At 38.8% G+C, this 25,365-nt stretch overlaps 2 protein-coding genes across 3 annotated transcripts; both read right to left on the minus strand.

Moving 5' to 3' along the window:
* Positions 1 to 729: 729 nt before the first annotated feature.
* Positions 730 to 7,364, minus strand: slc35b2 (solute carrier family 35 member B2). Of its 2 annotated transcripts, XM_044329485.1 has the most exons (4): positions 7,104 to 7,364; positions 3,397 to 3,587; positions 3,124 to 3,284; positions 730 to 2,799 (listed from the first exon to the last, which is right to left on the minus strand). In XM_044329485.1, exons 1-4 carry the CDS (start codon positions 7,121 to 7,123, stop codon positions 1,870 to 1,872), a joined length of 1,302 nt encoding a protein of 433 aa, XP_044185420.1. In that variant the 5' UTR covers positions 7,124 to 7,364; the 3' UTR covers positions 730 to 1,869. The 2 variants fall into 2 exon arrangements, with proteins under 2 accessions (XP_044185420.1, XP_044185421.1); XM_044329486.1 differs by lacking the exons at positions 3,397 to 3,587; positions 7,104 to 7,364 and adding an exon at positions 2,955 to 2,961 and having other exon boundaries at positions 3,124 to 3,211.
* Positions 7,365 to 10,831: 3,467 nt separating this feature from the next.
* On the minus strand, positions 10,832 to 20,641 carry nfkbie (nuclear factor of kappa light polypeptide gene enhancer in B-cells inhibitor, epsilon). The gene is made up of 6 exons (XM_044329574.1): positions 19,905 to 20,641; positions 15,497 to 15,599; positions 14,083 to 14,293; positions 13,467 to 13,555; positions 12,524 to 12,772; positions 10,832 to 11,831 (listed from the first exon to the last, which is right to left on the minus strand). Exons 1-6 carry the CDS (start codon positions 20,222 to 20,224, stop codon positions 11,763 to 11,765), a joined length of 1,041 nt encoding a protein of 346 aa, XP_044185509.1. The 5' UTR covers positions 20,225 to 20,641; the 3' UTR covers positions 10,832 to 11,762.
* Positions 20,642 to 25,365: the final 4,724 nt, after the last annotated feature.

Genomic DNA, 25,365 nt, shown 5'->3' on the forward strand with positions numbered 1-25,365 from the left:
GAAAGATCAACCGACGGATGGATTGCTATAAAATTTGGTAGACATACATGGCACCCAGAGGATGAACACACCAACTTTGTTGTTCCCCTGACTTTTTATCTAGCATCACCTGTAGGTCAGAATCTCCACATCTACAGATTGGATTTGTACAGACATTCATGGTTCCCAGAGAGTGAATTGTAATGACTTTTGCAACCCCCTGACTTTTCTCAAGAGCCTACATTATGTTGACATTTGTGGTTTAGAAGGAAATGGATTAATGTGCAAATTGGTGCAGTGACGTTTGTGGTTGATCTCAATTCCCTGACTTCTCGACTCTTATCTCCAAGGTAAAAATTTAAATATGACAGTACTGAAGTTTCAGGTGTTTTTTTTTTTTTTTAAATAGACATGCCAGCCTCAAAGAGCTGCTATCTTGGCTTTAAACTCAATCTTGTTTTTAAATCATGTACACTACTGAAACTTTTCCAAGCATTGTTTAACTTATATTTTATGATTTGTTTTGCACCCTTTTAAATGCAATTCCAAGTTTCTTTTGTTGTTTAAATGATCAACTTTTGCTTTTGTTTTCATTTGTTCCGCATTTTGTGTGTGAATGGTGCTACATGAATAAGGTTTATTGTTATTACTATTATTATTGTATTACCTCCAAAGCAAAGTGCACTGACCATGAAGAAAATCCTTTTGCACAAGTAATGTGAAACAGTCAAATCAAACCTCTTCACATCATAGTTTTAAGTTAATTTAATGTGTTTTATTATTAATCCAGTAACCAGAGGAAATAGAATGATAAAAACAAGGTACCAGTAACATTGCATTTCCCTTGTATTCTGTTCAGCAAACTCCCCCTTGGGTCCATCTCCACATCCTTTGTGACAGCTATGAGCATCATCAACATCATCCATTCAGTATTTTGCCAAACATTCACATGGAACAGTGAAACACACGAAGCAGTCCTTTTACAAAAGTACACAACAGACAAGTTGGTTGGAAATAAACAATGACTTAAGAGATATATTTACATGATTTTAGCCTGATTTTAAAACATTAAGTAAAATTGTGTTTTGACAACAACAAAAAATGTATCTTAAAATAATGCGGTGCCATAAAAAAAAAAGAAAACCCACAGCAGCATCTGGTTTGGTGATGTTGGGGCAAAATGACACAATTTATACAGTAGTGTGTTCTTTATTACACAAACTGCTTACCACCCACTATTGTAAATGGTATCTTCTGTAACATATTAATAGAAATATATGCACCATGTGTTCAAGCTATGTTTACAGCTTTACATGATAAAATCCAACATTAAGACATGTAAAGGCCCCTTCTCTCCAACATGGAGGAGTGTGCAATAAGCATCTGAGACAACTCACTGGATAGAACAGTTGTTGTTATGGAAGATGACTGTCTTGTTCAAACATTTGGGGTAAAGTATCGGGCAATGTCATAAAAGCTTGAAGATTAATGCTTAACCATACAGCTCACATATACAGTATTTTTCAGGGTCACAGTAACCTTGTGCACAAGCCACATACGGTGGTTTATGAAAAAGAAAACCAACTGTCAGACTGTGAAGAGGCAGTTTGTAGATTGGGACTTGTGTATTAGACAATCTTACAGGCACTCGAAAACTTCTGTGACTGCTGACCTGACAAATCACATTGACCCCTTGGGGGCATCTTGGTGTAAGAGTCGAAACTGCAGAATCCCTTTCTGTACCATTGCTAACAAAAAAAAAAAAAAATGGAGAAGAATGGTAAAAATGAACAAAAACAAACAAACAAAAAAATAGATACACACAAATAGACAGAAAAAGCACCACAGAAAATGTGGCCTCAGTTCCCAGTTTGGTGCGACTTCGGAGTGCTACACCTGTGCGAGCGGCTGCGCTGACCGCCGGCCTGACTTCATGCGGCTACGGGCATACACCCGCAGGAAGAGCGCCAGGAATACTGTGGCAATGCCAAAGCCACCCACCACGGTGATGGCGTGACCGTAAAGGAAACAAGAGAGGAGAATGGCGATGGCTTGCCGCAGGGTCATTATGATGGTAAAGATGGCAGCACCAAACTGGCTGATCGTGTAGAAGATGAAGAGCTGGCCACATGCCGAGCACACGGAGAGCAACACGGCATGGAAGGCGAACTCGGAGTGACGTGTCATGAAGGCCAGCGAGTCAAAGAAGGCACCCTGCTCCAGCAGCGAGCCGACAGTGAAGAGGCAGGAGAACAAGTTGACGCCAAACATCATCTGCACTGACGACATCTTGTACTTGAACAGGTTGTCCTGCCAGTTGGAGGTGAAGCTGTCGAAGACGATGTAGCCAACGAGGATGATGATCCCGCTGAAGGTGGTGACGGTGGACGGGTGCTTGCTGGTCGTGCTGGACAGTAAGAACATGCTGACGCCCACTGAGATTAGCACGGCCGTCAAGTACTCCCAGTATTCGTAGCTCTTACGGGAGACGATCTTGCCCATGAGCATGACAGGAATGACCTTGGAGGCCTTGGCCAGGACTTGAGTAGGGAAGCTGATGTACTTGAGGGCCTCATACTGGCACCAGCTGCTCAGGATGTTGGAGAGTGAGGCGAAGGAGTACTTGTACATTGGTGCTCCATGGCGAGGTTGTTTGAACAGGATGCACCACAGGCCCGACACGGTCAGAGCCAGGATACGGTTCATGAAGACCAAGAACTGTGAGTCCTTGAATTTCTCGCCTGTCTCTTCTGGAGTTGTGGCTCCGTAGGAACGTGTCATCACCCTCTCCTGCAGGACGCCCCATGTCAGGTACGATGCCTAAGAATAAGAAATTGCAGTAAGCAGAAATACACTGTTGTTGTTGTTTGGTCCATTATTAAAATAAAAATATTCACTACTACAGCTTTAATGTAGAGCTTGATTTTTGTAGATGGTGAAGTTACTGGCCAGCAGCAGTGTCTCTTAATCATCACCTGTGAGCTGAGAGCAGACCAAACTGAGTCGGACTATACTTAGATAAAACAAACAAAGCAACCCTCACTACTGCTGCACAAGTAGAAAAACTTAATATGCACGTATTATGGGATTAAGCAGCACGTGGCTTTATGTATTTAAATGACTGTTTTCTGGGAGGATCCCTACCTGAAGTCCAGCCGCACAAAAGATCAACTTGACAACCTGTCTGATTGATGAGCCTGAATCACCCTCATTCCTGGGTGCAACCGACACATCGTCCAATAGACCTGTCTTGGCCTCACTGCCAAACACACAGGTCTTGATAAAAGGGTAGCAAATCCCACTACCTGAGAGAAAGGGAAACATAAATAAAACAATATATGAACTTGGGATAAAGGTGGTCAGGAACCAGTTTGTTTACTTAAACTGCCAAACATTTTCAAATTTGTAAGCCCATACCTGTTTCTAGGTAATTACTACGCTTGAAGTAGCTAATGAGGAAGTAGCCGGGAATAATGATGGAGGAGTATCCCAGCATGTTGATGAGGAAGCGAAAGAGCCAGACATCGCGCCAGCCTTCGAGAAGTGACGACTCTTCTTCTGCGGCAACAGAGGAAGGGAAGAGAAGCAACACCAGTGCAAGCCAAATCCTAGAAGGGCGATAGAAAATTGTATATCAGGCCACATTGTGAAGTACAAAACAGAAAAAATATCACTCTAAATACTTCAGTAATAAAAATCTGACAAGGTATTTGTGTGTCTGCCGGAGTGGAGCTTAAGTTGTGGGTCCACGACTCAATATCTGGCAATATTAACAGACAAATACAGACTGTGAATTCTCTCTGTAATGCTTGGTTTAATAAGATCAATATATCAAGAACACAAAATTACAAAATACTATTTCATTGTTATTGGGCGGATGGTAAACATTACGTGGGTGGCTACATGGAAATGCTAATGCTATTTCTACTTTCTTACATCTGTCTGAATTCATTTAACATGAACTAGGTAACCAATAAATTAAGATTATTTGTTTCTTTTAGCATGTCAGCTCCATTAAACTTCATTCCCTTCCTCGTCACACTGGGTGGATACACTATGTAGCCTTTAATTCTGTCAAATCCATTTATTAGTGCTCTAAGGCACCCTGACAGGACACCCAAAGGCAGTATGTTTGCCCTTACTGGGCTGGGACCAATCACTCACTCAAACAGAAAAATGCTTTGTCACCTTACAGGTTTCGAAGCAGAAGCAACTTTCATCAGAGGTGCCCTGTGCAGACATTTTACTATTCATAATGTCACTAAGTTCTAAAGAGGTAGGGACTCCTGCGATTTAGTATTGCTCTTATAAAGTTTGGGGGACATAACCCATAAATCACTAGAGTTATTTGTTCCGAGTTTAGAAAACTCCCTACAGAGCCAACTATACAACTGTTTTCACACTGCTGAATAGTACTACCCATGACAAGTGTGCGAAATCAGTAGAATTCACCTTTTAACTAATTAACTAAAAAAAAAAAAAAAAAAAAAGTCAAAGCTATATTATCCTTTCAAGATCTGGAAAAAATAATTCATGCTTTTTTGTCCTCCTGTCTTGATTATTGCAATTCACTGTTCACAACCCTGAATCACTCTTCTGTGTCTCGGCTCCAGTCTGTCCAAAATGTGGTCACCAGACTGCTAACTAATACACAACATAGGGCACACATCACACCAGCGTTGGCCAACCTACATTGTTTACCAACAGAATGCAGAATTGATTTTAAAATTCTTTTAATTACCTATAAAGCACTATACAAGCTGGCCCCGTTTTATATCTCTGAATTATTGTCCCCTGGCCACGGTGAGATCACTGAGGTCTACCAACCAATGCCTTCTGGTTGTCCTGAAATCTAGGTTTAAGACCGAGGGTGACTGTGCTTTTGTGGTTGTGGCCCCCACCCTCTGAAACCATCTTCCCTCAGTAATAAAAAATGCAGAGTCTGTCCATAGTTTTAGGAAGCTCTTAAAAACTCACCTGTTTCGTAAGCACTTTATCTCATAACGTGTGATTGCTCTGTGTTGCTATCACTGTTTTTATTGTTGTATATGACTTCGGTGCCTGCCTTCTGTGTGGTTTTTATGGTTTCATTGTTTTTATATTGATATTTCATGTTGTTAAACTTTTTATTTTATTCTATTTTATGCTTCTCTCAATTGTTCGCATTGTACAGCACCTTGTAACTCTGGTTTTGAAAGGCACTTTATAAATAAAGTCTACTTACTTACTTACTTACTAATTAAGGAGCAGTTCTGCCTTCTTATGCAAAACATCGTCTGGTAATTGATATGATAGCTGTGGCAGATATGGGAGGTAATCCCATAGAAAAACCATAACCTGTTAAACAAGACATGCAGAGATGGGATGAGTTTTATCACCCACCTTCACAGACAGCTTAGGTAACACTTTTGAGTCAAGCACACCTGTGGTGAAACCCTAGACTCCCAGGAAAAAGGTGTGTTCCTTGCTGCCGTGGCACAGAGTCTGTGTGTCCCATTCGGAGTGAGGCCAGAGGCTCTGTGTGCCTGACTCACACAGAGCCTCTTTGTGTGGGACTCGGCTGTGGCCTGGCCAGCCAATAGCCCACTGAAGCAAGACCTGGGCTCTGAACAAGCAGCTTTTATTACATGCAGGAATGCTCTGCACTGGCTGGCCAGCCAACCCACAGGCTGCTATAGAGAGCACTGCCAAAATTCACCTGAGGCGAGAAGGGATTGCTTGTAAAAGGCTGATAGAGTCCTGTGTTAAAATTTGACAGCAGATAATATGGACTGAGACGGAAACATTCCTTTCGCTAAAAAAATAATCAAATGGCTCAATTCTTCATTACAGCTATGTAACTTTTACTCCCTAGGTGCTGGAGGGAGGGTGGAAAATTAACACCAGTCAAATGCTGATAAAATATCAAAGTGGCTGGTAGATTACTTGTACAAAATAATGATTTACTATTGAGTGGCTGGTGAATTTGGACATTTATCTGTCAGTAGCTGGTAGATGTTCACATTTTAAGTGAATTTCTCACCGTTCAGTGGTCTGAATGAGCTAGCTGATTCACAGTGAACACATCAATGCAGAAGGGAAAAACCCAGACTGGTGTTGCTGCAAATTGTGTGACCCATCAGACTCTGTGACCTCAGCTGTATTGCCCTGGCATAAGTCTTATCAAATTACAAATTCTTGTGGCATTTATTACCAAAAATGGTGCCACCAAAGTATTCAATTTAAATTACAAAACTGGATGAGCTGACATGAAAAAGGCTAAACATTTCTGTCAGCCTTTTTCATTTTGGTAAAACCTAATGAAATGAAGTACACAAGGAAGAACAATTAAAAAAAAAACATGAAGAGTGGCAGTATAACTCTTGCTATAACTCTTACTCTAACCATTAGGCAAGGTAGGCCACTGCCTTGGGCCCCCAACAGCTGTAGATTTATTATGATATTTAGATATGAAAAATATTGAATTATATTACTATTCTAACTCATTGTACACCAAAATAACTTGCAAAAGGCCCCAAATCACTTTAAAAATGCAACTGTAGACTACTTATTTACTATGTACTTCTAATTCAGAGGAAAACATTATACCACTACATTTACCTGACAGATATATTGATTAAACTATGCAGCATTAGATAAGAATTAAAAGCTTGAACACAAACTAAGTAAATTAAATTACATTGTGCTGTTAATACCTCTCCGTCACTCTTCACTTTTAAGTAAAAATGTGAATGCAGTACTTTCACAGTATTTTCACTGTGTAGTATTAATATTTTTACCTAAGAACAACGAGTAAAGAGTACATCTACCACTGCTAACATTTAGTTAAAGAAAGGGCGAAAATAAAGCAGGACAGAGTTTGCCTGGGGGCCCCCAAATCACTAAATCCGGTCTTGTACACAAACTGTTACACCAACAAACAACAGCTTTACTGTAACCAGCCGTTTGAAGACAGTCAGTATAACGACGCGTAACGGAAATTGACGGTCAAATGGCGTAATAGCACGCGGACAATCATATCAGTCTGTAGCCAGCTGAGCTCGTGTCCACTTAAAACTCTTTTTTCTTTTTTTTTTAGCATGACACATTTTTCCAGTTAGCTCCTCTTTGGTCTCTAACGTTACCTCCATGAAAAAGAAGGCATTTTCCCCTCACTCCGTGGCCGACACCTGGCGCAGCACACACGCCGACAGACTCAAACGTCTCCGCTGACGCAGAGCATGAAGCCGCCCGGGTCCGGCAGGTAGAGATTTTATTAATTAGGGGATAGCCTTCTTTCGGACTAGCCGCCTTTAGCTCTGATGTCTGCAACTTATGCTCAATAGCCGATGTGTTCACTTGAGCAGGAAAGGCCCCCTCCTCTTTTCTCCAGGATTCCCGGAGACGGTGAACAGACGCCCGCCCGGCGGTCCTGCTCCCTGTCGGTGTGGAGGAGCAACTGCGCAGTGCTGCTGCCTCCCTGTGCCGCTCGGAGGTTGGATCCCATGTATACATACTAAGTACATTCAGTGGTGGGAAGTAACTTCGTACATTTACAGAAGTACAAGTTGCTTAAGAACAGTTTTGAGGTACTTGTACTTTCCATGAATATTTCCACTCTACATTTATTTGACAGCTTTAGTTACTTTCCAGTTGAAGATTTGATACAATGCATAATATAACAAGCTTGTAAAATACAACACACTTAAAGATTAAATCAGTGGTTTACAACCTTTTTGGCTTTTGATGTCTTACAAACAGCAGTGTGTAGTCGGGGTCACAGTTCAGATGTCTATGGGTTGTTTGCAGCTCCACCAAATTGTGATTTTTCCCTCTAAACTCCTCACATGGTTTCATTTCAATAAACAATAAATCACTACATTTACTTTAATACTTTAAATACATTTTGCCGCTAATACTTATGTATTTTTACTTAAGTAGGATTTTTCATGAAGGACTGTTACTTGTAATGGAATATGTTTACATTGCTGAACTGGTACTTTTACTGAAGTAAAGGATCTGCTTGATATTTCTTCCACCTCTGAGGACATTTACTTAAAAATTCCCTCCAGAAATTAATTAAGATATACAAAATTCTCTACTTGAAACAATAATGTGTGTTTGATGTGTTTTTTCCACATAAAAAGAGTAAAATACTTAAAATCCTTAAAATGGCATCTACTCCTCCCTGATTAAAAAATCAAGAATGTATAAATATGTAAATAATTTCAGAAGTTTAACTGCTGGACACAAGATGTCTCCTACTTCACTGTAAAGTTCATTCTCAGTGTTTGTGCACTGGGGGCTTCACGTTTCCACGTCACACTTGTCTAAGTTGAATACTGGACCAGGATTGGCTTCAAAAATAGTTGTGATGTCATACTCAAAGGCCACTTCAAATCTGATTTTCACTGAGCTAAGAAACTTTCCTCTTTCAGCAGGTGAAAGTGAAAACAGCCTTCTAGTATCAAACTCTGAACATACATCATTCTGCACAATGAAGTGAACAACATCCAACTGTAAGAACAAGAAGAAAACGACATTTTGAGCAGAGAAGGACTTTAAAAACCACTGTTTATAAGCAGTATTATAAGCAGTAATTTTTAGGCCTAGTTTTAACTTTGAGTATTTCAATTCTATGCTGTTGCTGTTTATTTGTGATTTTTTATCTGACAGCTGCAGTGACCCTGCAGATGCAAGTTTGTACAGATAAAACATGTGATACATTGTCAGTGGTGGAAGGAATATTCAGGATCTTTAGTTGAGTGAAAGTACAAATGCAAACTAACTGTCAAATACATGTAATGGAGAAAAAAGTATCATATTTGCCTCTAAAATTTATCTGAATTAAAGTATAAAGTGGCATAAAATTGAGATACTCAAGTAAAGTACAAGTACTTTAAGGTACTAAGTACAGTACTTGAGTAAATGTACTTTGTTACATTCTGCTGTTAATAAAAGCAGTTATGAAGTACCCTAAGTAGTTTAAATTGACTCCACCCTGACCTGCTACAACATTAAATTGTGCTTTTACAATACAGTATACAATACAATAATATATGATATAGTATATAATAATAACAGTATTTACTTGAATTACATTTAGCTTATAACACTTTTGTACCTTTACTTTAATAAAACTCTGAATGTAGGACTTTTTTACCTGTAATAATGTATATTTTATATTGTAGACTTTTACTTAAGTAAAGGATCTGACTGCTGAGTTTCTTCCACTGCTTTTATGTAATAAATAGTCAATAACTTGTCTTGCTCTTAAGTGCTTTTGGTCAGAAATAATAAAAAGGAGAAAGTACACACAAGTACATTGCATTATAAAATAATCAATTACTTTCCTGAGGTTGTTGGAAATATGCCTGCATGCTGCAGCAATACTATATGACAGGATGCAAAAGAATAACATCACAGTTCGCATATAAAACACAGATTTACTAAATGAATACATTTTGCCGTAAACTGTTGACAGCGTTCACTGTCTCCGTCCCCTCCACGGTGCATGGACATTCTGACACTGTAGTCAAATTTACTGTCAGTATTTGATAGACCTTTTTCACAGCAAACATTTTGACTCTTCATAGTAAGAAAAGCACCGATGTTACTAATAACATTAACGATGGCTTCTTTCGATTCAAGTGTCCCAGTAAGTCAAGCAGCAAAATGGAATTCAGTCACCATTAGTTTCATTATTTACACCTGTGCTTCTCCTACTTTAACATGTAAAACGACTTCTGTGAAAAAAGCTGTTTGAAGGTTTTCTATTTTGAATATGGAAATATATGCTATATAACTAACTCTTAAATGCAACAAAATTCATATTAAACACATATGTAATGCAAATACTGGACTCTAACTTTAAGACTCGTATCACAGTCTTAATGATGTATTTATTAAAACAATAACTGGTTGATTTAGAGGAAAGTCTGGAGTTAGAGTGATTAATGATTAGTGAAACTGGCTTATCTAATGTTAACTTTTTTGTTTATGGCAACACCAGCATGATCTGTACCGTATATGACAGAAATAACTGCAGAATTTCCCAGGTCATAGGTTCAATGGAGAAGTAGGTATAGTTTCATAACTCTGTGTTCCAACTGCTGACCACAGAAGTTTGTCCGTTTAGTAGCTGTCACCAAAACATGCTCTGAATGTGCATGCTGTCAAGCCCTCATTTACCTGACCAGAAGACTGACACGTTTATTGCCTCAAATTACATAAAGAGTAATTACTAGTAACAAGTATTCTTGCTAATATCCCTCACATGAGCAGGAATTGAGGATCTGTCGCCAGCTTGTTATTCAGCCTGTCTTGCTGTGAGTATGTGCTTACGAGAGAGATACAGCGCAGTGGAATTTCCAGACGCTCCACAGTCATTGTACTATAGGAGCCATCAGGGAGAAGTCAGTTACAGGAAACAAAAGGTACACCTTACAAAAGCAGCTGACGGGAAACAAAGAAAAGAACTAGGTTGTTTTCCTGAAAGAGCCTGGTCATGAGGTCTGCTCGTTATGGTTCACTATATAAATTCATTCTTGTAAGTTCTGGCTATTCACACAAATCAAACTAGTGATTTATATACATACTTAAAATGGAAAAAAAGAACAAAAACAAATATAGATTTTTAAGTGTGAACTAAAAAGGACTCGTCAAATTACCTCCTTTCACTCAAATGGCATATAAAATGTATCTAGTGTGCATGTCTGAAGTGAAAGTGTTTTATGAAGCTCTTCACCAGTACAGAACAGACATGAGATCATTTTCATTATCTGTTTGTACATGTATCACACAGGACTTAAACCAGTAAACACCAGTCAAAATTGTCACAGAATTCCTTGTACCCACAAAGGACAACATGCAGTGAGGTTTTTTTTTTTTTTTTTCATTTTATTACAAAATAGACGAGCTCAGAATTGCTTATATTAACCAGACAAGCCAGTGAAAATCCACACCAACATCAACAGTAACAGTCGGCAGATCAAGGCAAAACATTTAAATAGAGAAAACACGAAGCAGCAAACCTAACAATCAAAGAGATTAAGCTATGTTTTGTGTTATATATTACATTTTTATGTGGGCTTGTAGTTCACTTAACAAAAAGCAGGGATGTGATCAGTTTATCTTTTTTTTTAGGATTGCAAGTCTCTTTGAAAGAAAGATTTAGGATTACATTTTCCATTTAGTAAATTGTACATTCATTTTAAATGCGCTCCTCAAAAAGCCTCACTGTGGTTGCAATGAAAAGCCGCCTTTTTTTTTTTTTTGAGATATAAACACAAGACAAAAATTGCAATTCCGTTACAATCCAAAAGCCATGAAAGCACTGATTAAACTGTAAAACGAAGCAATTTGAATGTTGAATTTCTTGCCATTAAAACTGGGCTGATGTGACAAAGAGGTAGATTTTTAAGAGTTTTAAGGACATTGTAAATGTTGATTGAAAGTTTGGCACTCACAGTGAGGTGGCTTTTTTTTGTGAAATAATAACCCTTCAAATGCATGCAGGAAAAGGCAGAATATTTGAGCCAACAACTCGGAAACAGTGAATTTTGTATTGTGTTCAAGTAAGAGTCGATAAGCAGAATCACTCTTTGCCAGAGGGAAGAAAGATTGCGCATATTTGTCTATATAATATATAAATACAGATTAAATCAGAACGTACTATAATTAGATGCACTAATTACTGAAAATTCAGCTCAAATACAGCTTTCTAACGAAGGTTCTAGCTGCAGTAAGCCTCCAGACGATTTCAAGGTGGTTGTTCAGCCTGCGATTCAGCTGCACCATCCAGTTCAAAAGTTCATGCCAACCACCGACCTCCCGGAGATTTGGATGTCGTCAAATGGAAATAGAGCCAAAATCTGAAAAATAAGGACACAAAAGGTCATATTTTAGTCTGGATACCTCCCCTTCCTGTGAGTTGCAGTTCTTGCGCAATGAAAGGAGAAGTGAAATATTTAACATGCAGTATTTATGAAGTATAGCAGCTGAAGTTATGGAAGTACACTTGATTTAAAAATAAACAACTCTTGTCACTGTAGCCCTCAATACTTTGATGAAGAGTGTAAACATAATCTATGTTTTTCTATTGTCTACAAATCCAAAGCCCGTTTGTTTCTACTGAAGATGTAAATCTTGAAAAATGAGTCACAAATATATCTTTTCTTTTAAAAAGTAATTTCCTATAACTGCTGGACACAGCAGTTTTTAGCAAATGTTACTCAAGCAGGAGTAAATAGTGCATTTATTGGAAAATATTTTCAACGGCAGATTAATATACATTTGGTGCCCTAGAGAGTATTTACAGCAGCAGGATGGTGATGGAAGGAGAGATTTGAAAATAAACTACAGTGCCCATTTTCAACGTAATGACGGATTATGTCACCCACTACAACAAAGTGGCTCACTGATGTGTTTTTAATAGTTTTTGGACAACATTGGAGGTCTATAGCACAGTGGAAGTTGTTCTCTTCATAGGATATGTTAACAATAACAACAGATTATTGCCATAATACTCCTGATGTGCCTGTAACTGTCAGTCACAATAACTTACATCATAATTGCCATCTGCCAGATCCAGCGCCGTCTCGTCCTCCATGTTTCGCAGCATTATGTCAGCACCGGATTGAAAAAGGAGGTTGGCAATGGTGGCATCCTGCCTCCCCACTGCCAGATGCAAGGGTGTGCAACCGTTAAACATGGCAGCATCCACGTTGGCTCCCCTGTTGAGCAGCAACTTCACTGACGTGACGTCGTGCAGCTCGACAGCAAGATGAAGAGCTGTTTTGCCACTGGTTCCCTCCTGTGAGGGGGAGGGGGGAAGGAAAAAGGAAAAAGAATACGATCAACTCCTGGGACAATAACATGAAGTAGGTCATTAGTGTAATAGGTAGTAAGTTAATTTGTGCTTATTATTTTCTAATTTTGCATGGAAAATGTACTATTAGCCTCATAAATATTAGTAGTAGAAGCATGGAAATAATAATCATAATAATGTGAGTCAGAGTGATATGTTCAGCCGGTGATTTAAACTGAGAAGAATGTCTGGGGTAGTTTCATGACTGACTGCCATGTTCCCTTCCATCATTAGAAAGTCAAGAGTGTCTGTCCAGCCCGGCCTAATCATATCTCAAATCTAATTATGTCTCCATGAATCCTGCAGGAAGCTCTGAGCTCAGCTCATATCACTATCAGTGTTGCACAGGTGCAGCAGATTTATAGACAGGAAAACAACATTAGGCCAGGCGCAGTAAATTGCATGTGAAAGGGATAAGTGTGATTATAAATACTGGTGCATTAGTGGATCACATGCCATACTGCAGGGCAACATGATTCTGACACTAATCAAACTTGTTTATATACAAAAGCAAAACTGTAAAAACTTCCTACTCAGTGAGTTGAAAGATTCACTGCAGAGTGATCCTTTGGTTGGAGCCTTGTTATCAAAAAACAATCCATACGATTCAGTAAAGTAAGGAGTCATTTGGCAGACTAACCTGGATATTCAGGTCTGCTCCCTTTTTCATCAAGAGCTTCATCATCTGATGTTGCCTGTTCAGTGCAGCCAAGTGAAGACAGGCGAGACCTGCAAGTACACATCTTGTTTTTAATGTGGAACATAGGGCTCATTTTTGATGTCAAAAGCGAATGAGAGATGCATTGTAAGAGTCAAGTGTTTTTCCAAATGACAAACACCAGGCTTACACAGATCAACTCAAATCAGCCACGTATGTACCAGCCTTGCAAGTGCTTCTGCTAATTCTGTACAAAGCTGTGGGATCAAACTGTTGAAACTGAAATGAAATTACACTGATTCAATTTATATTTCCTTAAATGCTACATTGGTTGACCAGTAGAAACCTAGTTAATGAGTTACTTTATAGAGTGCACTACATTACAGACAAGTCTTAGCTTAAAAGCACCAAAAGGCCATGTTCCTGTACATTTGGACATACTGTAAAATCTGAGTTGCATAATCTTGGATGTTCAGTTTCAGCCCACGAACAAATAATCACACAACTACTGCAGACACACAAAAATGCCCCTTAAAAAAATAAAAACGATGAATTTCTGGCTGATGAAGCCCTGCGGCTGTTAGTCTTTTTGTCCCACCTCTCCAGTTCTTTGTTTCCACGATTGGCGCCAGCTTGCTGGGGGAAACCTCTCGGGTCATCTCGGTGGCACACTTTGTCTGTCCATGCTGGCAGGCCACATGGAGTGCTGTGTTACCATCCTGGTCCTGCAGCTTCAGACTGGCCCCTTTCTCCACCAGGCTCTTCACTACATCTGTCAGGTCCAGATAGGTGGCCAGGTGTAAGGGGCTCTGGGGAATAAGCAAAAAATGTACTACATTTTGGCATAAAGAAGGATGTGATATGCATGCCAGAATGATTTTAAAGCTCTTTGCCAGACATTATACTCTTCTACATTTTACAGTCAAAAAGATTAATCAAAACAAGAATCAATACATTATTTGATCATCAGTAATCGAAAATAATTGTTAGTTAGGGCCCTAATTAAGTGTGTTTTGTTTAGCCAGCGTCCTTCAACCGGCCCCTTCTACTTTAGTATGTGATTTCCTGCATTTCCCAGAATGCCTTTCAACAATCTGCAGACAACAGGCCTCGACTTGTTGCATTCAGCTGTTGGTTCAATGTATGAATGAAGAGACACTTTTGCAGCCAACAAAAGTAAGAATTACACTTCTTTTCCAAAACAAACATGTCTTGTGGTTTAACTGCATTCTGGTCTGTTGAGGGTACCGTGGGTGTAGAATTTGATATGTCCGCCTCTTTTATATTATGAGATACATTTTTTTGAATATAATTAATATGCAGTGTTTAAGACTTCTGCAGTATCTGTGCAACACAACAAAAGAACTGCAAAAATGGCGTGAAAATGCAAATTTTTCAATCAGTGCTCAAATGTCTGAGGTGGATTTTCTTTTAAAAGCCTGAAGGTGTAAATGAGAATTCTTCTTGTTAACGTCACAGACTGAGAGGTCTTAGAATGACTATTATGAGGAAATACGTACATTAGGACCACCTGCAACATTTGTGTGTATTTGGAGGGCCAACTGAGTCACTGCGTGAAGTGCTGAGTAACTTCTGATGTTTCCTTTAACAGTTCTGTCAGTTTGCTCTACCTTCACTTTGGTTTCTACCCTTGTAAGACCCTGGTCTGACATCTTGTAGGACTGGAACAATTCCCCCACCCACATCCACACAAGGATACACTCCACATCTCCCTGTGGTTCTATTTCTACAGGAGGTAGAGGAGGGGAGTTTCCATTCAAAGTCCCTTATGAGCTAACACTGGAACCACCCACAGTGACGTCCCTGACAGAGGACGGACTGCAAATAAAGAGGAACAACAGTTCTCTGGAAGTACACAGATATAAATAATCCCACTGTTTCCACAATCAAGATACTGACAATGCGGAAGCCATCTAGGATTGAAAAGTTCCTGTAGAAGCTGCAGTATGCTTGTGTAGCTGAAAGAGTTATGATGGAACTGCACTTCTTACCTGGTATAAATTGTTTTGGATGTCCAGGACTTCTTTTGGGAATAGCTGTATCAACTGTTGAGTGATTAATTCTTCTTCATGGATGATTGCTAGGTGCAGGATTCTACAGAAGTGGCAAAAAGAAATAAACATTTAGTCCGTTGTGCTTGCAAAAACTTGTAGGGCCTACTTTATCTTATATTGAGCAATCAAAAGCGACACTTTTGGGTAGTAGGGAAAAAAAACTGCAATTCAACATGAGGCAGAAAATGTTGCCTCATAATTTTCCTCTGTATTCATCTCAAGAAACAACCTAGAAATATAACACTTAGTGGGCTGAATGGCAAGACTGAGTGGTAGGGGTATTGAGCAATGCAAGAATTTCTAGAAAATAAGGCAAGACAAGCTGTTAATCTAAAGAGTGTTAAAAGCAGCTATCAGAGGCTTCAAACTTGTAGGCTTTAATTTAAACACTTAAAAGCAAATGCCAAAACAAAAACACACTTAACCTCAAACCCTGAGTGGGAAGTTGTAGCAAACAAATGTGTGCAAAAAAGCAGGAAATGGAACCAAGCATTAGTGCTTAATTTAGACTAACCTAAAACAACACACCGAGGGCCTCATTTGTAAAAAGGATTTGAACAGGTTCAAATCAATTCTCCAATGTCATGCAGTATAACAAAAGCTAACTCATTTTCATTCACACAATGGCATGAATGAGGTTGTTTTTTTGTTTTTTTTTTATTACTGCACTGACTTTGCTCTCTTGCATTATTCGTAGTTGAAAATCATCAATGGTACACACTGTATTTTATTTTAGAGCAAATACGTGCGAGACTAAATGTCATGTAGCCAAAATAGGCGCCAGTCTTATTCAGAGACAGACAGTGTGGGATCAAACGTTCCCACAAAATCTCACTGTTTAGACTTTTCACTCTTCTCGGTTCTGAAAACGTCAATGACAATCGTGTTTTTTGAGAATTATCTGTAGATAAAAACTTGCATATAGTCTTGCATGATGATTAAGATTTAAACCTGCATGCACCCTCAGTAGATCACGATCATTCATTTGACCAAAAGATCAATAAGTTCATAATAGTGTAACATCTGATTGATTTAATAGGCAATGTACTACAATGTATGTAATGCAATGTACAATGTTACTTTTTAACTGACCAATCAATAAAAACTATTTATATCATCTTGCATGATAAATGAAGGTTCATTAAATGCATGATGTGAATGTTTTCTTTGCAACTTTTCACATTCAGAATACCTTCATTAAAAAACAAACAAACAAACAAACAAACAAACAAACCAGTGAACAATAATAATGAACAAAATGGATAGTTTCACTCTCTGTTTGAATATTAAAGGAAAACTCATTTTTATCTACATGAAGTCAACTAATGTCCTTCCTTCAAAATATTTCATTAGGATCCAAAAAGTTATGTCACGCTGGGAATCACTGGGTCGTGATGGGACACAATCACGATTTGCTGCCCTTTAAATCAAAAGCACCACAATAAAGATAATTCTATAATATGCAAGATATTATAAGAAAATCAGCAATAATACATCACCACTTCTGTCTAAGTGGTTGGGAAACATCTCTGATGAGAAAATATTTTTTTACAGAAGAAAAAGGAACTAGTTGTAAACTGTACTTATGCAATGGATTACAAAATATAAGCAAAAACTCAAACAATTAACTATTTAACTTGATTAATTGATCTCCAGTGATTCAACTAATGCCAAGCATTAGATTTAAAGCTGCAATGGCCAGTGGATTAAGCAATAAGTTGGTTGACAGAAAATGAATTAGCAACTATTGCGATACTTCATTGATCGTTTTAGTCATTTTTTGAAGCAAAAATTTTCTGTTTGCATCTTCTCAAATTTGAGAATTTGATGTATCTTTGGGTTTTGGACTGTTGGTTAAATAAAATAAGACATCTGAAGACGTCACCTCAGACTGTGGGAGCTTATAACGGGCATTTTTTACTATTTTCTGGCAATTTATAGACAAAGCGATAAATTTGGACGATCAGTCAAGGAAATAATCTGCAGAATAATCAATAATGAAAATAACTGTTAGTTGCTGCCCCAATTATTCAGCTGTTGTTTCCACTATTTTCTGATATTTTATAGACATTGATTGATTGATTAAATCAAGAAAACAATCAGTAGATTGATCTATAACTTTAACAAAACAAGGCTGCAACAAAGTAAAAGTTTCTACCAACACACAACAAAAACATGTAGGCTATTTTTAATCAATTATTTTCATAATTGATTAATGTGCTGATTATTTTCTAGATCAATCATGTGATCTATAAGATGTCTGAAAATGTTGATTACTGTTTCCCAAAACCCAATGTTATGTCCTTAAATGTCTTCTTTTGTCCTGACCAAACAGTCCTCAACCCAAAGATATTTAGTTTAATATCATAGAAGAAGAAATAAACCAAAAATATTCACATGTGAGAAGCTGGAATCAGAGAATTGCATTTTTGCTTAAAAATGACTCAAAATGAAAATTTTCTGATGATCCACTCATCGATTAATCGACTAATTGTTACAGCTCTGATGTAGTAATCTAATCTAAAACACCCATGAAGTGGAAAAAACTGAAGGAAATAAGAACACAGAAACACAGAATCAGTCAACAAATGATCCCAACATTGGTATTTGATACAACAAAGTATCATAATATAATGCCAAATCAATTTTAATGGCACCAGTAATGCAATCACTGACTGATTTAAATGTCTGCAGACTAATGGATTTGCGTTACCAGGCACTCAACCCTGTGATCAAACATCTTAGTGTGAAAGGGACTTCCTGGTTTGACTAAGACGTGAATGAATAAGAACTTAAAAAAAAAAAAAAACCCACAGGGGAAAATTAATGTTTGCATGATCGTCTCTCAATCTAAGCAGTGCAGTGTGGTGTGTTTCAGGTGTTTTTTCCCCTCCCAGGTATCTATAGTTAGGGTTTGAGAATGAAACCATGTGGCCCTAACAATCAGCAAGCGGAAATGAAAAGAGGTCAGAGACACAACAACACTTCTGCAATGCTGTGACTACATCAATCACTGGCTGCAGCAGTCATTGGTAAGTCTACTTGAACGTCAAAACAGACTGATGACATAGCAACGCTCAATGAGTGAAGAAGGTCTACATTGGCTGATAAGGCTGTTAGAAACTGTGTGTGGAGGCTGAGGTGTTTGGATTGTGTGCAAAAAGCTGCAGTTTCATTGACTCAAACTGAGAGGTGAGTAGCAGTAAAAAGGTAACCAACTGACATTTTTAGAGGTTGCAAACCCTTCCACTGGTCGGGTGAAGTAAAAAAAAAAAAGAAGAAGAGAGAAAGCACCAATAAAAGAGAATCCAATAAAAACACGCATACACACTGTCCTATCCTGATCAACAAGTTTCTTGGATCAAAAGCAAGCCACACTGCTGCCTCACAGCATGTGCTTTGTCTGTGTTTCATGGGGAAGTCCAGGCCTATCTGTTTCACTTCTGTTTTCTGACTGAGAGACGCCTCACAGGAGTCCATCCACATTCATGACATGGACAAAGTTCATTAAAAAAAAAAGAATCTGAAGTATCACACCACTTTGAAATCCCCTTTAAAACCAGTATCACGGGAGAAACTGTGACAATTCACACTCATTGAACAACAGTTTATGGGTGTAAAACAGAGTGGCGCTGTGGTTTATTGGATAATCGATTAATCGGCTGATGATTGATGTGAGGATTTGCTGTTTTTCCTCGGTTTTATTTGACTGTAAACTGAATATCGTTGGGTTTTGGGCTGTTGGTTGTGCAAAACAAGACATGTGAAGATGTCATCTTGGTCTTTGGAAGCTCGTGATGCCCATGTTTCAAGATTACTGGCATTCTATAGACCAAACAATTAATCGAGAAAATAATCAGCAGATGAATTGATGATTAAAGTAGTTGCAGCCCTATGACCACCAGGGCTGCTGGTGTTAAAGAAAACATCACCTGGGTGCTGACAGACAGTGGTAATTTAATATGAGTGTGCTCAGAGAGAAGAGGGTGGATTTTTAAATGAATTTATAGGAGTTAATAAAAGAGTTTTTTGTGGTAAACTGAAAAGTAAATGTATTTCACCTCAGCTTTGCTAATTCTGGGATACTACAGACTACTTCATGGTAGATTTAGCTGCTAAATTTGAGCAAACAATAGGCTAAGAGGTTAATGCAAGAGTCGGTAGTCAAAACTAACAAGTTAATGCAAGAGTCAGTAGTCAAAACTAGGAGGTTAGTGCAAGACACCGCGTTAAAATTCCCCCACCAGTGTGCAACTGTGGGCCCTTCAGCAAAGACACTGGCAAGATGAGAAATGATTTGCTTTTAAATAAGTTGAAAAAACTGAGAAAACAAACCAAAACCTACGTGTCTCCATCTTCAGTAATAGTTGTGAGAAAGTTCTCATCCTGTTCAGAGAGCTCAGCGCTCTCTGCTTGCTCCTCTTCGGCGTTGGAAAGCGTGAAGCTCTCCACTATCTCTGACAGGCTATCCACGGTGAGGGACGATGAGCCGTAGGCTGAATCCAGGCGCTCCTCCGTGGTGGAAAACTTGTCCGTCGGCTCGCTTAAGTCGGGGCTCGTCTCCCGCGGCTCCTCCGACTTCAATATGGAGCGGTACGAGTCAATGGCCGAGTCTGTGCGGTTTTCCTCCTGCAAGTCATCTTTCGTACAGTCGTCGCTCGCCATGGTGGCTGGGTTTCCCCTCCTCCTTCCCCGAGGATTTAAAGGCTACTAGCGGGTGTTGTCGCCACTCGGTGTTCGGTGATGTGCCCGGAGGGAGGACAGCCTGCTGCTGACACCTGAGGAAACCACCGCTCCTTTGTAAAAACCAGAGGAGTCGCCTCTGCGTTTCATGCCACTAACCGAGAATACATTACCCCCAAAAGCAACAGGCAGGCCTTCAGTTTTTAAATACTATAGATTTTTTAAACTTTCCAAAATATGGTGCGGTCATTCCAGGCTTTGTGAAATGGGTTAAAAAGAAGCGAAATGAGGCGAAACGGTTGCCCGTCGACTAAATATCCGGTAACGGCGTGAGCTCCAGGCAGAGAGCATATGAGCAATGAAAGGCGATGAGGGGAAGAGCTGAGATATGAAAGGCGAAGCTGTTTTTGTCACGCCGGGGAATCCCCGGTGCGCGAGAACACGCACACATACACACACGCACACGCGCGCACACACACAGTCCTGTTTCCATCACTTCAGAGGACCTAACATTGACTTACATTCATTTCTTAGAGACTTATCCTAACCTCAACCATAACCACTACTTGCCTAACCCTAACCTTAACATAACCCCAAACTAACCTTAACTTTACACCAAGTCTTCACCCTGAAATTAATGATTTTCGTTAAGGGGACTTACTGTTTGTCCCCATAAGGGAGGTGAGTCCCCACAACATGAGGAAGACCTGGTACACACACACACACACACACACACACACACACACACACACACACACACACACACACACACACACAGTTTGCACAGCTATCATTGTTAGGACTTGACATCCATTCATTGTAGACAGCCTAACCCAAACCCTAACTTAAACCTAACCTCAATTCACACCTTAACCCTAACCCCTAACCAGGACCTCAGAAATGACGTTTTGCCTCATTAGGACTGGGCTTTGGTCCCCATGAGGACTATTGGTCCTGACAAGGTCGGTGTTTATACCAGAAAAGGTCCCCAAAAGGTAACAAAAACGCACGTGCGCGCGCACACACACACACACACACACACACACACACACACACACACACACACACAGAAAACGCTGGTTAAACAGGAAGTGATGCTTCAAAATAAAAAAGGAGTGTTTGGATTGTCTCATCACAGCTTATAGGCTTTTTCAATCAACTGTAAGCACCAAAGTGTGATTTTACACACAAAACGCTTCTAATTGTTTTATTTAAATAATTGTTAGAGGCCAGAAGAAGCTAAATTATTCATCATACCACAAGAAAATGTGTACAAATACGTGCAGCATATTTTTTTGTGTGTAAAAGTGTAAATGACCTTTAGTATGGCCCAGCATCTTCCAAGAATTTGTTGTTTTTCATTCATCTTATAAGTATTTCCTTAAAGTTATGTTATTATTTGTCCTGTTGTTTTAGATTTTAAGGTTAGGGCTTTTATTTTGAAGGAGTCTTGCCGGTAAGAGAAGCACTCTGTATAATATCAAAGAACTTATATTGATACTCTTTTATAGTATATCGTTAAAGGTGGAAAAAAAACAATGTATAGACCAATAAAAAAGTAATCCCTCAATCATCACATATGACTCACTAGAAGTGTGTGGATGAGTATTTATCTGCAGATAAAAGACTCGTCCTCTGCCTCTATTTTCTTATTTTTTAAAAATTATTTTGCTGTGTTCAGGACGCTTCTGGGCATCCACCTTTGGGCAGTGGGTGTGTAGCCCCCAGCCAATAACAGCACACAAGGTGTGAGGTCGGGACTGGTAGCGTAGTGACCAGGTTAGATCACTGTCTCTCTCCTCTGATCTGCTCTGCTCTCTGTCTCTGTGTCATGGATGTATAGAGAACTGCAGGTCTGTGGGTCTGCTTGACCGAGAGCGGGGCTGAGCTGCACACACGCAGAGCGGAGAGGCCACATCAGACAGGATGAGGCTGCATTCACACACAAAATCTGGCAATGCTTCACCTTCCCGCAGGGTTGTGTGGAGGTGTGGGTGTGTTCATTTGTGCTTCAGAACATAACCACCGTGAAACAATCAGAAAATAATGTTTCATTTGTCTGATTCATGGCTTTGTTCTGGCCAGCACCACTCGCTCTCTTCACTCACTCTCTAGCTCACTCAACTACCGCTGCTCTCTTGCTCACTCCCTCAGCCAGGGAAGGGCCAACTTTGAATGTTGTGTGTTTACAAACACAAACCAACAAATCTTGCATAGTATACATTTAAGTGTGTCTGCCAAATGTCAGAAAATGCCTGCTATTTTGTTTGTTTAGCACTTGGCTGATAAGGGCACATGGTTTGTTATTATTTTGTTTCATGTGGTGTTTAATGTTTAGTCATATTTTGGTGATTTTCTACAGTTTTGCAAAGTTTTATGCTAGTGTGTTTAGGCTAGCAAGACTGCTATATTAGCACAATGCAAGGCAGTTCTGTCAGTCTTAAAGGGGCAGTTGTCATCTCGGTAGAGTTTGCTTGCTAGTATAAAGAAATGCAGAATTATTTCTGTGTTTTGCAGTAACTGTGCTACATAAAGTTAAAGCTGCACATGTGACATAAAAATGACTAAATATTTTATTTTAAATATGCTTACCTATAGAACTCTATTAGAGAACACTAAGCTAACAGGGGTTAAAAAGGTGATATTTAACGATTGGAATATAAATTGTGATTTATTTTCAGTCAGAGGTTAATAATAAATGATTTTAGTTTTGTTGAATAATGTAAGGCTATAATGCAATAAGCCTATTAGCAGTGTGAAAAGACGGTAATACTTTTTTTTGTTTCCTTTCATAGCTCTTATGTTCAAGGTGTGTTCCCGGTTTTCATGGTGCTACAGTATCATCTGTTTGCTCATAAGTTAACACTTTGTCAACCGTCAGTTGAAGAGTTTGACCATCACTCCACAGATTTGTTTGTGAGCCTTTGTAGAGGTCCTGACCTCCCAGTTGGAAACCACAGCTTTACATCAAAACTATTGTGTATTCTTTCTTACATAAATAATCTAATAATGACATGACAGTTTAACCTTTTTCCTTCTTGTAATAAAGTCTTGTTGCTCAGTCAAATTCTGCAACACAATTCTGTAGGGCTGCACCCAACAATAATTTTTATTATCAATTAATCTGTCAATTATTTTCTCGATTAATTGACTAGTTATTTGGTCTATAAAATGTCATAAAATGGTGAAAAATGTTGATCACTGTTTCCCAAAGTCCAAGATGATGTCTTCAAATGTCCCAACCAACAACAACCAAAGATACTCAGTTAACTGTCATAGAGGACTAAAGAAATCAGAAAATATTCACATTTGAGAAGCTGGAATCAAAGAATTAGGACATTTTTATCTTAAAAAATTACTCCAAACAATTAATTGATTATCAGAATAGTTAGCGATTAATTTAATAGTCAGCAACTAATTGTCGCAGCCCTACAATCCAGGCAATAATTGGTTTGCTGTGAGTTGTGTAATGCATCATAGTAAAAATCTTACAATGTTTTTATCTTAAGTGCAGAAATCTCGAACCAGTCATAATGAAACCTAAAGTTTCTGGACGCTGTCTGTTAAAATGACACAACTTCATTACAAACACAAGTCTTTACTTTTGTTTCTTAAGTCTGATTCAAGTCAAACTCTCAGGTCTACAGTTCTGGTAAATTAGTTCCCCTAAATACCAACAACAATCTGCTTCTCCCTTAAACTTCCCTTCCCTTCATTGTATGACACACTTCCAGCACATGTGGGTTTTATTGTTAAACTCATGACCAGTCATTTTCTTCACAGTAACAGGCTTTTCACTCGTTATTATTATTCAAGGGATTTGAGGGCTTTTCTGAGAAGCTGCAGAACTTGAACCTGGCTGACGTAAATCTAGTCCAGTATGCTATTAGCTCATGTCTGTGATTGACTGCAGTGTAAATCTGAACTTTGACATACAGCATTTCATAACTCCACAATGTGCTTAAAGGTTTTGCATAGTTGTGTGGCAGCTTTATAACAATCAAACAATAACTTAACTTATGTCAGTCAGTAAGGGACAAATGTTCCTATGTTTCCAGTGGTGTCTGTCTTTTGCCATCGACTACAAGATAACACATATCAGCAGAGTAGTCATTTTTGACCTCTCAAAGGTTCAAGAATAACCCAGCTATCATTTCTTGTTTCCTTTTCCATCCTGAAAATGCTTGTTGTGGTTTGGCCTTTAGAGGGCTCACTTACACAGCTACTGCGTTCTGCTTTGGGAGGAAGGCCAGATTCATCATAAATACAGTATATAAAACAATAGTGACGGTCATAGAGAAGCTTTTACCGCTGCCAAGAGCCGCCATCTGTTTTCATGTCATCTACTGTTATGTTTACTTATTCCATTTCATGCCAGCAGTCCAGTCCAACGTCCATACTGTGGGCTATGATAAACAAGGGCTTGTGTGCATTGTGAGGTAAAGGATTCCTTTATAAAATATACTGTTTAAAAAGTAGATAAAGAAAGAATGAAACATACTATATAGTCTTATATTTCTTATATTCTTTGTTGTATGTTAATCTATAAAATTACATTAGGACAGAATTTCCTTTGCATTCTCATAAAGACACTTGGAACAGTGCTATTTGTTTCTGTTTGACCATCTGGTCACAGGTGGATGAGTCACATCAAGTCAACTCAGATAAACACTGAACCTATATTTCAACTAATCCCAAATTGCAGCTTCTTGTACCTGTTTTATATCAGGAGTTTAGGTCTCTTGTGTAGGCTGTCTGTGGTGCACTGTGCAGGTAACGGTTCCTTGACCAAATTTAAGTGTTTCCATAAATATGTCTTGTGTTGCTCAAACAGGAACATTCTACTTTATGTTTACTATCAATACCATCAGGATCTTTTTATAAACTTCATTTGTGATGCATGAAAAGATAAGTAGAAGTTGGTTTCCGCTGATAGCGTATCTCCAGAAGACCATGCAAACTTGACTTGCAGTAACCAATCTTAAAGATATCTTACTGCAAGTCAGTTGACAGTTTACAATTTTGAAGAGGATAATGGCATGAAGAATTATGTCTGTGACAAAATGGAAACATGAAAAATGTAAAATAAAACGAATACAGCAAATAATCAGAGTTCAAGTGGA

The sequence above is a fragment of the Thunnus albacares genome, chromosome 16 (assembly GCF_914725855.1).
Source record: "Thunnus albacares chromosome 16, fThuAlb1.1, whole genome shotgun sequence".
Lineage (NCBI taxonomy): Eukaryota > Metazoa > Chordata > Actinopteri > Scombriformes > Scombridae > Thunnus > Thunnus albacares.

Excerpts from the sequence above, each read along its gene's own strand:
- slc35b2 (XM_044329485.1), bottom strand. The coding sequence starts at position 7,123 with ATGCCTTCTTTTTCATGGAG. Across the intron at positions 3,588-7,103 it reads ATGCCTTCTTTTTCATGGAG|GATTTGGCTTGCACTGGTGT; the intron begins GTAACGTTAGAG and ends TCGCCCTTCTAG. Across the intron at positions 2,800-3,123 it reads TTTGTGCGGCTGGACTTCAG|GCATCGTACCTGACATGGGG; the intron begins GTAGGGATCCTC and ends TCTTATTCTTAG.
- nfkbie (XM_044329574.1), bottom strand. The coding sequence starts at position 20,224 with ATGGCGAGCGACGACTGTACGAAAGATGACTTGCAGGAGGAAAACCGC. Across the intron at positions 15,600-19,904 it reads ATTACTGAAGATGGAGACAC|AATCCTGCACCTAGCAATCA; the intron begins GTAGGTTTTGGT and ends CCACTTCTGTAG. Across the intron at positions 14,294-15,496 it reads TCCAAAACAATTTATACCAG|AGCCCCTTACACCTGGCCAC; the intron begins GTAAGAAGTGCA and ends CTTATTCCCCAG.